Consider the following 12,856-nt stretch of genomic DNA (forward strand, 5'->3'; position numbering starts at 1 on the left):
CGCATCACGAACGCAGAAGCGACAGGATGGTGCTGATTTCCTTGCGGTAATGAGAAGTGGCTCTAAAGTTGTCTTTTTGTTGCTCGACCTTGAAGGTATGAATATCAGGAAATCCTGGCTCCAGTGATGCGATACAGCGATGGAAATTGTCCGCGCCGCAGTCCGTCGTTGGAAGTGGCATGCGCGAGAGGCAGTCAGCATCGGCGTGCCGTCGGCCGCTTTTATAAGAAACGGTAAAATCATACTCCTGTAATCGAAGTGTCCAACGCGCAAGCCGGCCTGATGGATCACGAAGATTAACCAGCCAGCATAGAGAATGATGGTCTGTCACCACAGTGAACTGGCGCCCGTGCAGGTACGACCGCAAGCGCTGTACTGTGAAAATAACTGCAAGACATTCTTGCTCTGCGACTGTATAGTTGCGCTCAGACTTGCTTAAGGAGCGACTCGCATAGGCGACGACGTGTTCTTTGGTGTCGACGCGTTGAACAAGGACTGCGCCGATGCCAATACCGCTAGCGTCAGTATGAACTTCTGTGGGAGCCGCATGGTCGAAGTGTCGGAGAATGGGATGGGACGTCAGACGAAACTTCAGCTCACGAAAACTGGCTTCATATTCAGGGGTCCATTCGAAGGGAACGCCCTTTTGGAGGAGGCATGTCAATTGGATACGCGATGTTGGCAAACTCACGAATAAACAGGCGGAAGCATGAGGAAAGGCCCAGGAAACTGCGCAGCTCTTTTACAGAGAGAGGTTGCTCAAAGGCTTCAACAACAGCAGTCTTCGCCGGATCGGGTCGTATGCCGTCCTTATCGACTAGATGGCCCAGAACCAGCATTTGGCGCTTTCCAAAATGGCATTTCTGCGAGCTGAGCACCAAACCTGTTTTTCCCAAACAGTCTAACACAAGGTCCAGACGGATGTTGTGCTAACTGAACGTGCGCCCGAAAATGACTACATCGTCGATATCACATGCACACATCGCACTTCAGACCACACAGGATGTTGTCCATGAAGCGCTCGAACGTCGCAGGCGCATTACACAGCCCGAACGGCATCACATTAAATTCAAAAAGTCCGTCTGGTGTTACAAATGCCGTTTTCTCTTGTTCTGCTTTGTGCATAGGCATCTGCCAGTACCCCGACCTCAAGTCAACAGACGAAAAGTAAGATACTGATAAAAGGCAGTCGATGGCAGTCGAATACGTGACAGTGGATACAGGTCCTTTTTGGTGATGGTGTTCAGCCGACGGTAGTCAACGCAAAATTGCTATGTACCATCTTTCTTTTTAACCAGGATCACTGGGGCTGCCCACGGACTACAAGATTCTTGTATAACATTCTTATTTAGCATTTCCCGGACTTGATCGTTGATCACCTTGCGTTCCGATAGCGAGACTTTGTACGGTTTCTGTCACAGTGGTAGGGCAGATCCCGTATCTATGCGATGGTGTATACGAGAAGGGGGAAACAATGGTGGCCCCTCGTGCTGTGAAAAGTCAAACAGTCCGGCGTGTTTTAGCCGAATATTCGCGACTTCCTGACGCTGGTTAGTGCTGAGTGACTTGTTCACCATAGTTAGAATGGAGGAGTCCGCAGCAGGGCATGCATTAACGACAAGGCGTTCATCCGAAGAATCAGGGGCTTCTGTAAGAACGGCGAGTGACAGCACTTCATCTTCATTGTAGGCGGCAAGATTCAGACCCTGTGGTTGTATTGCAGGTTCACTGTAACAGTTTACGGTCCATAAGCTTGTGCGTCCGTGAACAACTGACAGCGTGCAATACGGTATCAGCAAATTCCTCTTGATGCAGCTCAGATGAACGGGCTCCACAATAGCGTCAAACGTTCCGTCGATGGTATTCAAACAGGCGACGGAAACACAGGTTGCAGATAACGGAGGCAGAACTGTATCACTGAATACTCAAAGCACACTTTCGTCATTCGGTGGGCCATCCGTAAACGCAGCTAAAAAGCTCGTATCTACACTAATTTTTCCCGTTCTGCAGTCGACAGTGGCATCACACTGTTTCAAAAAATCAAGGCCCAGGATTATGTCATGTATAGAATAAAGCATAACTGCGAAGTCTGCGTTAAATAATTGACTGCCCAAGATAACGTCCACATTGCAAACCCCGACAGGACGTAACAACTCCCCACTCACTCCACGAAACGTATCAGCACGGTCCCAGCGAAAGATCACTTTTCGGCCTAGGAGGCTGTTAAATGCAAGACTCATCACTGAAACCCCTGTTCCCGTGTCCACTAAGGCCACTGCTGAAACCCCGTCAATCAGTACAGACAACTTATTCGTAAGCATACAAATGGTTGGAGGTATCTCTGTCGACATCGCAGATTGTCCAGCGACCTCACCTCCAACGGCCGCGCTGACTAGTTTTCCGGAAGTGGCGTCGGGTAGCGACGCCGTGGAGACGGTGACTGGCGTACGCGAGGAGCGGGTGGTGGTGTCAATCTGCGATCGGTTGCTGGAAAACGGTTCCGCAGCGTCCCCGGGTGCTGGTGAGGGTTGCTTCGTGGATATGTGTGCGAAGGTGAATACGTTTCATCAAGTGGAGCGCGGTACCGCCTTGACACCGTAGATCGGTCGAAGCTCGGTGGTTGGCGGCGATTGCAGTACCTGGCAATGTGGCCCAAGTCGCCGCCGCTGTAGCACACAGGTAACCTACGATCGATGAATGGCTCCACGAAGCGCTCATCCATGGGGGATCGTGTGGCCAAGTGAAGTGGCTGAACCTGCTGAACAGGAGGAACAGTCGGTTTGCGTGGAAACCTGCCTGGGCGAGGGTGTTCTCGTCGTTGTTCGGGCATAAATGGGCCTTCACGACGCCATGAAGATCCTCTGTGGGTGATGTGCGTGACACATAGCGACGGTTGCCACAGAGCGCACGGTGCTGCAGGCGCCGTGTCTTGCGGGAAATATGCAGCAGGTTGTTGCATGACGCTGCACGCAAGTTCCTCGTGTCGTCGCAGTTCTTCACGCACGATCTGCCGTATAGTAGACGAACGATCGGCGAGCGGGCTCTCATCGCCGCTGGCACGGTTTTCACATTCGCCAGTCGTCCAAATTTCGGCGCAAGGCGACGAGTCTTCAACGTCTCAAACGTACGGCAGTGACGTACGACATCCGAGACGGAATCAACGTGTTCCCTGCCTAAAAGAAATTGTAGACATCTTCTGCAATTCCTTTAAGGAGATGTCCAACTCGGTCTTCCTCCGACATCTGTGAATTCACTACTTTGCAGAGCTTGAGGATCTCTTCGATCTACGTAGTGCACGTTTCTTCAGGAGTCTGAGCTCTTTGAGCTAGAGTTCGCTCCGCGCGTTTCTGTTTGGCGTAGATGTCTCCAAAACACTTCTTAATTTCTTCCACGAAGCACTCCCACGTTTTCAGGGAGTCTTCATGATTTTCAAATCACATTAGCGCTGTCTCACTAAGAAACAGTACGACATATTCAAGCTGAGTGACGCATGGGTGAGCTGCTACAACCGTTGGGGTTGTAGCGGCTCTCGTCCGCCACTTATCGACATCTTCACCCGCTTTTCGCGAGAACGAGCGTGGTTCCATGTAGTGATGCGAAGGTCCAACTGGGGTTGACCTTTGAGCTGGTACACCTGGCGCTGGCGTTTGTGCACTTCCGTCCTGAGACTTGATGAACATAGTTGCCAAGAGACCGGCAAGACGGCGGCTCCGGCGAAGTTCTAGATGCTGCGGCTCCGTAGTACGTTGTGTCGTACCCCGCACCTCCACCACTCTGTTACGCCAACAAAAGGCGTTTATTGATAAGCGAAGTAGTGTGAGTCGCGACGGCCTTAGTCAGCTGAGTGCCGATCGAGTTTCAGCTAGCTAACCGCACGTCGTCGTCTTCCTTCACCCTTCTTGGATGCCCCACATCCTCTTGAGGCGTAAACCCAGAACGCACATAAGAGTGTATGTAACAATATTTGTGCCTTTTATTCAATTTCAGGTTCAGTCCAGAAAACAAGCACTTAATCAACCCGACTGCGTACCAGCCCTTTGGTCTGGGCCCCCGCATCTGCATCGGAACGCGACTGGCGCTTGTTGAGTTGGCCTCGGCTACTGCGGAGGTGCTTCGCCACTATCGCATCACCCTGGGCACTAGTCAAAAGGTATCACATATTGTATACTGCTATGTCCATCTGTGACTATTATATTTTTTGTGTTTGCTTCCGAGAGACGGTCGAACTTCATTATGCTTGCCACCTTCTGTATTTTCACTGCCCCTTGTATTCGTTGCTCCGTAGAAATATGCATGATGAATGTCAGTGAACTAGCCTACTTACTCATATTGTTCACTCTTGTGCACGTTACACAAAAGAAAGTAACTGAATTGCAATTTCAAATACTTCAACAGATATTAAATTGATTGTAGTTACCAATTACTTCCTCGGAAATCTAACTCAGCAATTATTAAAAAGCAACCAATTCATTTCAAATTTATTAATATTGTGAGGGGGCGTCAAATAGATGAAAACAGAGGCAAAGTATATAAAGCCGAATATACAAAGACATGGCGAAGATGGCTGAACACGCACAACGTCCCGGCGATCGTCGTCTTCATTAATCCAAGGAGGTGGCTCGTAACAATATTGCACGAATACAGTAAGCATATAAAACGAGCTGGCCTGGCTCTTTCAGTGCGTCGTTTCAGCCATCCGCACGTTGTTTATCCTTACTAACCATTCTTTTTGACATTTTTTATTCCTCACCTTTCTTCCTTTACATCTGAAGATGTCAGCAGCAACACTGAAAACTGACTCGATGTGCGTGCTCGAAAGAATGGCGGTGTTGCAGCGTTGAATACCTTGCGCACGAGAATGTGCTTGGTCAATGCTGCCATGCTCGTGTTTGGGCCCTCTGTGAAGCATTGTGGTTCATTGTTGTTGGAACTCGGTGAATACGCTCCTGCTGGAGGAAAGCTGAAAAATAAATCGTCCGCAGGTGATCTGCTGGCCATAACTTCCCAAGTGGCCATCATTCTGAAGCTGTAACAGCGCCAGTTCATTTCCTCGCTCAGCATACAGGGGAGCTCTTTCCGGCGCCCTTTCCTCGTAGCCATTTAGCCCTAAGCCGAACAATTGTAAGAGATAGCCGCAGACCTTCACGTTCTTCTACAAGATGGACAAACCTTCAATGTGAACAAAAATATAACTGTTTATCATTCAGCCCTGGAAATACGGTTTGTGTTACAATCGCAGAATAAGTGTATCCGAGTCGTGCATCATGCAGACCTACATCGGCTGGTACGTTTAACGGCCGAAAACTCGTCGATATGAGAGAAATTATACGCTGAGTTCAGCGAAGAATTGAGCAGCAGCTCTTACCACCTATAGATGCCACAAACACAGCGTAGCCCAAAAAGGTGCCCAAAAAGGTGTCCACAGGAGGCTGCCGCAGGTGAGGACTGCCGGTGTATATATTGTAGCTCTAGCTAAATAGAAGTGCTAAAAGCTTCGTCTCCTGTTACTGCTTGTTCCAACAATAAGGCAACTGGTTACATGTAATTGGTCACTCGAAAAAACTTAAATCACAATTACCGTTAATAAGCTAATAATAATAAGTAATTTACAAATTTACCAGGAAATGCAATTAATTAAAGGTAATTACATGTTTTTCATCATATACAATTCTGATTTTGTTGCATTCGTTCCTCACCTTAGCAAAATTTTTATGCTAGATATGGCATACATAACGCTGAAGGGCAATATTTTTGAGGAAAATGCTGTTATATGCATGGAAGCACAAAAGTGACTGCAACCCCAGTGCATTTCGTCGGACACTTTGAAAATTGATATCTCGAAACTGTTTCAATCCTGAGAATTAGTTCCAAGTGGATACGCCTTGCGAACTCATCATCATCATCATCATCGGCCTATATTTTATGTCCACTGCAGGACGAAGGCCTCTACCTGCGATCTCCAATTACCCCTGTCTTGCGCTAGCGTTTTCCAACTTGCGCCTGCAAATTTCCTAACTTAATCATCCCATCTGGTTTTCTGCCGACCTCGACTGCGCTTCCTTTCTCTTCGTATCCATTCTGTAACCCTAATGATCCACCGGTTATCCATCCTACGCATTACATGGCCTGCCCAGCTCCATTTCTTCCGCTTAATGTCAACTAGAATATCGGCTATCCCCGTTTGTTCTCTGATCCACACCGCTCTCTTCCTGTCTCTTAACGTTAGTCCTAAGCGAACTCAGCGGCTATAATTCCTAGATTGAAAGATGTGCCGCAAAATATAATTAAAAAGGTAGTTAGCGTAATTGTGTTGATTATTCAATTAGGCATTTTGATTTCTCTAGGAAGTAATGGCCGCCTCATCGAGTAGTTCAGATCAAGGATTATAATCATGCTATCTCCCACAGGCAATTTTAAAAAAAATTGGGAAACTAAAATAAAACACCCTGTAATTCCCACTATGGTGCTCTGCAAAAACGTTCGTTTCCTTTTAAACATCATGCCAGTACTATTCTATCTTTAAAAATTCTTCTTTCATCGTGATAAGTGTACCACATTGGATTGCATTGTTCTCTGATATTCGGTGCAAAGTTCCATAGATTTGTTTCATTTATGTGTTCTTATTGGAGTGCGACCGATGATATAGCATGTCTTATTGATACATCACACGAACTTTCACAAGAGAAACGGGTGATTTTCAGGTTTGGAATACCATGCCGCCAGGACTAGGTCTATGAGGCCTGACCATGATGACGCGCAAGCTCAAAGACATGCTGCCTTTAACACGGGAAATGCACGCACTGCTACCTTTTCTCAGTTACTACAATATCACTGCCTCCAATATAACGTAGAGCAAGTGTACGGCCGTGCATGTGTTTGATAACTTTTAATAATTTTTTTTGCATTCGTTGCAGCGTGACCTTGAACTGGACACATACTCTTTCACAGTGTTTCCTAAAGAAGATGTGCGAATTCGTGTGGATAGGTTCAACGGCAAGAAGTAAATCTTCAAGTGGCACTTGGTGAAAATGCATATTACTCTATCGGCAGCAAACTTTAGTACGAAATAAAAAAGCACTGTTATTCACACATGTTCAATAAATGAATCCATATAATGCAAAAAATATGCAGTAACAGGTAGGTAATATTCGTTGGAAGACCTTAGTCTGAAGCTTGAATGTGTGTGAAAAAATATTTTCGTGTACTTTTGCTACTGCCTCTCAAATGAACAAGGGACATGGCAAATATAGCATTTTTGTCTCAAATGACATGTGCTCCCGGTGAGCGCTGGTATATATTATCGACTAGGAGCAGAGCTGTTAACTTTTCAAGTAAGGAAGTTAGTGACACAAAAATGTGGCTTGAAAGAGCTTCAATATGACGACGTATTGTACGCAGAGCATATACTGTTCCGCTTCTCCCTAGAAAGCGGTGACAACACCGGCGTACGGTGACAAGGACGTCGGGAGGGCACGCTCGTGAGCGGCGATCTCGGATATCCTTGCAAATCTCAAGAGGGTGGGGAAGAGTGAGCCACGCGCACGTAAACGTTGCAAAGGAAAGCAGTTGCTCCCCTGACGAAGGCAAGGCTCCCTGTCGAAGCGTTGTCGTCAACGACATTCCTAGTTCTGCTACGGTTCATTCAAATTTCTACCGTCCTGCGAGTGTCTTTCTCTTCAGGCTCTGTGACATGACGATCATAAAAATAAAGGCACATGCTGCGACTGCAGCGAAAAAAATCGGTGCGATCACACGCGTCGCAATGCGATTTTTGAGGGCTCAATTCACATGATCGCGATTTAAACAATGCGACTGATGCGACGCCCAGGCTTGCTTGCTGCCACATTTTCTTGCATAACTCGTGTAATTTTTAAAATGAAATGGAAACACCTCTGCGTTACAAAATTACTAACCAGTCTTTAATCGGAGAAAATAATACGCGTGTTTTGTATTTTAAGAAGGCTTCAAAGTTTAATTTGTTTTGGAGTGCGCAACAGCGGTTTATGAAGTTCAATACAAAGAGACATGGCGGACGTAAACAGCTGTTCGCAGCTGGTCGTTCAGCGCTGCGTACTGTCTCGCGTGTCTTTCATGCCCGTGTCGTTCTTCCTGCGATACAACAAATTACAAGAGGCCCTATCTACAAGCCCATATGGTTGTTGTCATCGCACATTCAGTATTCGGAATTCGGCTGCAGCGAAGTCGTCATTTCAACGCAGGGAGACCCTCGCGCTACCCGTGCTTAACGTCAGCTTCTGAAGAAAGGATGTGTGTTTATTGCTCGTAATTGCGCATAAGCGGTTCCTGCTCCTAGCAATATTCTTGCAGAAAAATTAGCAGCAAGCACGAACCCAAAAGCTCACGTCTGCCCCTGAAGGAAGCCGCAAATGATCGCAAATCATCTGTGCGTAATTGCTGAACGTGCAATGAAATTTGTGTTGTGAACTTTAATCTTAGGGCCAGCCTGGTTCGTCCGTCGCGGCGCGTGTGCTGTAATTATTCATACAAGTGCTCTCTGGATATTTCGAAAGGCGTAAAAGCCGACACCACATTTTTTAGGAGCTGCAGTCACTTGTGTACGTAGTATCACATCATTCTGACAGACATGGGCGTCGTCTCGCGCTGTTGGTGTGCTGTGAATCTGTATCAAGAAGCTTAGTTCAATATTCAGCAGTACGTAGGGCAGCCCCACGGCTAACATTAAAATACTTTGTTAAGAGTACGTTTGTTTAACAACAAAATCGAACGCTAAAATTTTGTATTCATAGTGACAAGTGTAAAGTAAGAAGCTGTCGAAACTATCTGCTAATAGCATATGTGTGCTTTTACCTTCTTGAGCACATTATCTGAAAAGTGAGGCTGAAAACCCCAGATAACCATATACATATGCAACTGGAGCAGGCACTATGGTTCTTTTCCTGGAAATCAAAGCCAGCATCCCAGGCTGTTAAGCTAGTCATGTACTTAACCTATATTAGACCAAGGTTAGAGCATGATACTTGGAGCCATTTCAAACTAGATTATTTAACCAAATAAAGTGCAAGGAAAGCGTCAAGGTACAATATAATCTGGTTCCCGAACCGATTGTATTACTACAACGTTATGCCTCCCTGAATTGCCTGCGTTAACCCAATGCTGAAAACAGGGGAAGCTGATTCCCTTTATTGCTGTTGAAAAGCTACTCGAATGTCAATAACAGACTGCATATGTTCTGACGGAAAGTGAACTGCAGTGCCAATATTCTTTAAGCTTTTGTATGAGCTTTAACCTTCAACAAGAATGGAATAACAATATCTACCATTGCGAGCCTCAGAACCTAAACATTCTCAAATTCTTGAGGAGACCACATTAAATTTTTAAGATATAGACAATAAAAAGTGTGCGTAAGTACAAGTACACACTGAACACACTTTAATGGTTCAGTGGCCAGCTGCGAATGCAAAAGCGTCCATAGCTGCTACCTCGAGAGAACTGCTAGGTTGCACGTGTGTTTCTCCTATAGCCCATGTACCTGGCAAGGGGAATGATTATGTGTGGTCGTTGCAGCATTGGCCTGTGCTTTTTATTTCTTTTTTGCAATAGGTGGTGGCCAACTGATTCCGTCTATTTATGTATTCAGCAGTTGCGTGCATCTTATGTGCATGTGTTTGTATCATGTTCTGATTGTTGTACTTGCAGTGATGCAAGCTTCCTTTTTTTAATGTATTACACCACAGTCATTTATTCAACTTTTTGTTGAAATGTACAAAATGTGGTCACCCAGTAATGGCCAAGATAGCCAGCCGCATTGGCAAAAGATATGATGCAGATCCAATGCACTTGCTGAAATCGACCTGAGGCAAACCTTTCACGCAACGATCAATTAAATTCTATAAAATTAACTGCAGTGTGTACAGTTGTCCTTATTTCATCCGATGCAACACGTACTCATATGCAATGTTTGCTTGTGCATTACTCAGGTCACATAATGTAATGTACACATAGGTCGGTGAACTCACTCAAACGTTGGCTCACTAAGACTTCGAACTAACCACGAGTCTGAGTTCGTGTGAGCCTGGCTGAGTAGAATTTTGGTGAATGCGAGTAAGAGCAAGCTCGGTTGAGTAAACCTTTGGTGAATATGAATCGGAGCAAGCTCGGCTAAGTATATTACTGGTGAATATCACTAAATGCAAGCTCACCTGAGTAGAATCTTTGTGAATATGAGTCAGAGGAAGCTTGTGCGAGTATAATTTTTGATGAATATCAGTCAGAGCAAGCTTGGCTAAGTAAAAGTTTGGCGAATATGAGTCAGAGCAAGCTCGGCTGAGTAGAAGTTTGGTGAATATGAGTCAGAGCAAGCTCGGCTAAGTAGATTTTTGGTGAATATGAGCCAGAGCTAGCTCGTATAAGCAGAATTTTCATGAATATGACTCGGAGCAAGCTCGGCTGAGTAATGATGTGATATAGTTGTACGAGTTTATGCAGTAATACATATATTTGCAGACTCATTAGCAACATTGCCTCCATCTTGATGGGCAGGGACTACGCCTCGTGATGAATCTGCACACTTTAGGAGCAGTGCATATGCAAGAACCACCCACACTTGAAAAGATGCTATCATTCATAGGAAGGAATGCAACCAGCTGACTTGACTGCACAATTTTGATCTGCTTTTGTTTAATGTGTTATCTACTGCTTATAAAAACAAGGGGTTTTTGCCTGCTTTTCGCATTGTTGCATGCGTTTTACAGGAAGTAGAGACAGGGAAGCAAGAAAAGGCAAAAATGTTTATAGCGTAGTTCCTTAGAGTACTGCGATATGTTACAACCAGCATATACAAAAGTAATTCGATGCAGTGAAGTAAGCCAAATATGCGATTACTTTTTAATGTGAGGGTTAATACAGATGCAGTAAGGATACAAAGTCTTCAACACACTGAAGGTTTATTGGTTTTTGTGCAGGAGAAAAATGATGCATAAAAAATGAGAAAACCACTGTTTAAATAATGTTTCAAAAACAAATTCACAATGCCGTTTATTTCCAGTCAAAGCTTTAAATATGCTATTGTAGAACATTCGTCACAATATATAGTGTGCACGTTCGCTTTGCGAGCTTGATATGCAGTCGCGTCTCGCAGCGGAAGTAACAGAGCCTTGAAATGAGATAATTCATTGGCGAAAATGTGCATGAAAGCCCAAACCAACTGGCTGCAAGTAAATGGTTGCGCGTAGAGCGTGACGATTTGACCGTAGCATTTGTCCGTAGTTGCGTATTCTTTAAATTGTTCCGTCCGTAAATGCATACCGTGCTACAACGGTGGAGTTTTCGTATTTCGCGAGTAGCTTGTACAACCAGAAAATTGGGACGACATACGAAGGTCATGTCTTCCCGTGAGGGGCATCTCGTAGTATTTACCAACTCGCAGCGCGTGTGAATAACGGAAAATCACGCAAAAGTACGTACTATCAGCACTCGAAGCCAACGTAAATAAAGCGTCGCGTGATTAGCAACGTAGCGTGTCTACAAACGCATCGAAATCACAGTACCGAATCTGACCTACGAGTTTTTATCTGCACTGTTCGCGTGTCGGTGAGGATGGTACGCACCGATTGCGCAATCTACGGCTCCACTCAATTAGTTGCACTGTTCGAGGCTTGTTGAGCCAACAATTACAGACAAAAAGGAACTATAAACGTTGTTCTGAGTGACCGACGGCATTTTCCAAAACAGACCGCGAAATAGCTCTCGGCGCAATTTCGACGGAAAATCGCACTTCCGGTGCGATGACAATCGCATCATGTGCAACGGCAGAACAGTAGCATTTTCGTGTCTATTCACGGGAAAAGCTTAGTGGCATCAAGCAGTTTTCTATCTTCTCTTTCTGTCGCACCTGTCAACCCGACCGACATTGTTCATTGCCATTGCGGCATTTCCGAAAGGACAACTTCATATTGCTTATAATAAAGCATCGTATCAGAAAATGCTAATCCCGCTGGTCGTTGCTGGAAATCGGTAAACTGAACTTTTTATGTCGCAATATGGCGTTGCTGTTGCATAAGTTAATATCGCAGATGCTTTTTTCGGCAGTAAACTACAGCAGAATGAAACAGGAATGCGAACCTGGCCTGAATTCAAACAACTGACTTAAGTATACAGCCACCAGTGCGATTATGTGCTAGGCTACACAATGATGAAGCCATGCGGAAGAAGGAAATGAGCAAGCAAGAATATTAGAGCTAGATTCCTACGCGTGAAGACTTTTGTCTTCTGCTCCTGAATAGGGTGGCTCTATGTAGAACAGCATGACTGATACCTGGCGTATCTTCTGTAGACAGAGTCCAGATCTACTTAGGCTGTACGATCGCCCACCTGATCTATCCATTATGTGTGTTCAGCGATAATGGCTGATCAGTTCAATTAGGACACACTGGAAATGTTGACAACTATTGCCTAGTCATCATGCCCAGAAACAATGAATTGTTTCATAATTGGAGAACTTCACCATGAATATATATAGTAGTAGTAGTCGTATAAGCTTTATTTTGTCCGAGATGGGGTTTAGGGAGAAGGGAAGTGGGAGAGCCTGTCCTCTTCTTCCTCAGGCGGCGGCCAGGCCTTGCGCTTTGGCGGCGTCTTCGGCCATCTAGACGACCCGGAGTTGGAGATCCAGGTCTGAGCTGAGCAGTGCAGTCTCCCACTGATCTAGGGTAGTGATGGGAAGGGGAGGTAATAAGCTATTGGGTTTTCTGGTCCTTATCAGGGGACATGCCCACATGATGTGATGAAGATCGACTTTATCTGCGCATAATTTGCAATCTGCTGTATATATCCCAGGATAGAGGTGACTGTACGTCACTGGGTTTGGGAAAGTGCG

At 45.5% G+C, this 12,856-nt stretch overlaps 1 protein-coding gene across 1 annotated transcript in view; it reads left to right on the plus strand.

Moving 5' to 3' along the window:
• The window catches only part of LOC119453684 (cytochrome P450 3A19), a 33,172-nt gene extending 26,088 nt beyond the window's left edge, over nucleotides 1-7,084 (plus strand). Inside the window, exons 7-8 of the mRNA XM_037715730.2 lie at nucleotides 3,988-4,150; nucleotides 6,915-7,084. Coding sequence (XP_037571658.2) covers nucleotides 3,988-4,150; nucleotides 6,915-7,004 — 253 coding nt within the window. The 3' untranslated portion in view covers nucleotides 7,005-7,084. The remainder of the gene's footprint in view (nucleotides 1-3,987; nucleotides 4,151-6,914) is intronic.
• The last annotated feature ends 5,772 nt before the right edge of the window (nucleotides 7,085-12,856 follow it).

Source organism: Dermacentor silvarum, chromosome 5 (genome assembly GCF_013339745.2).
Source record: "Dermacentor silvarum isolate Dsil-2018 chromosome 5, BIME_Dsil_1.4, whole genome shotgun sequence".
Taxonomy (NCBI): Eukaryota; Metazoa; Arthropoda; class Arachnida; order Ixodida; family Ixodidae; genus Dermacentor; species Dermacentor silvarum.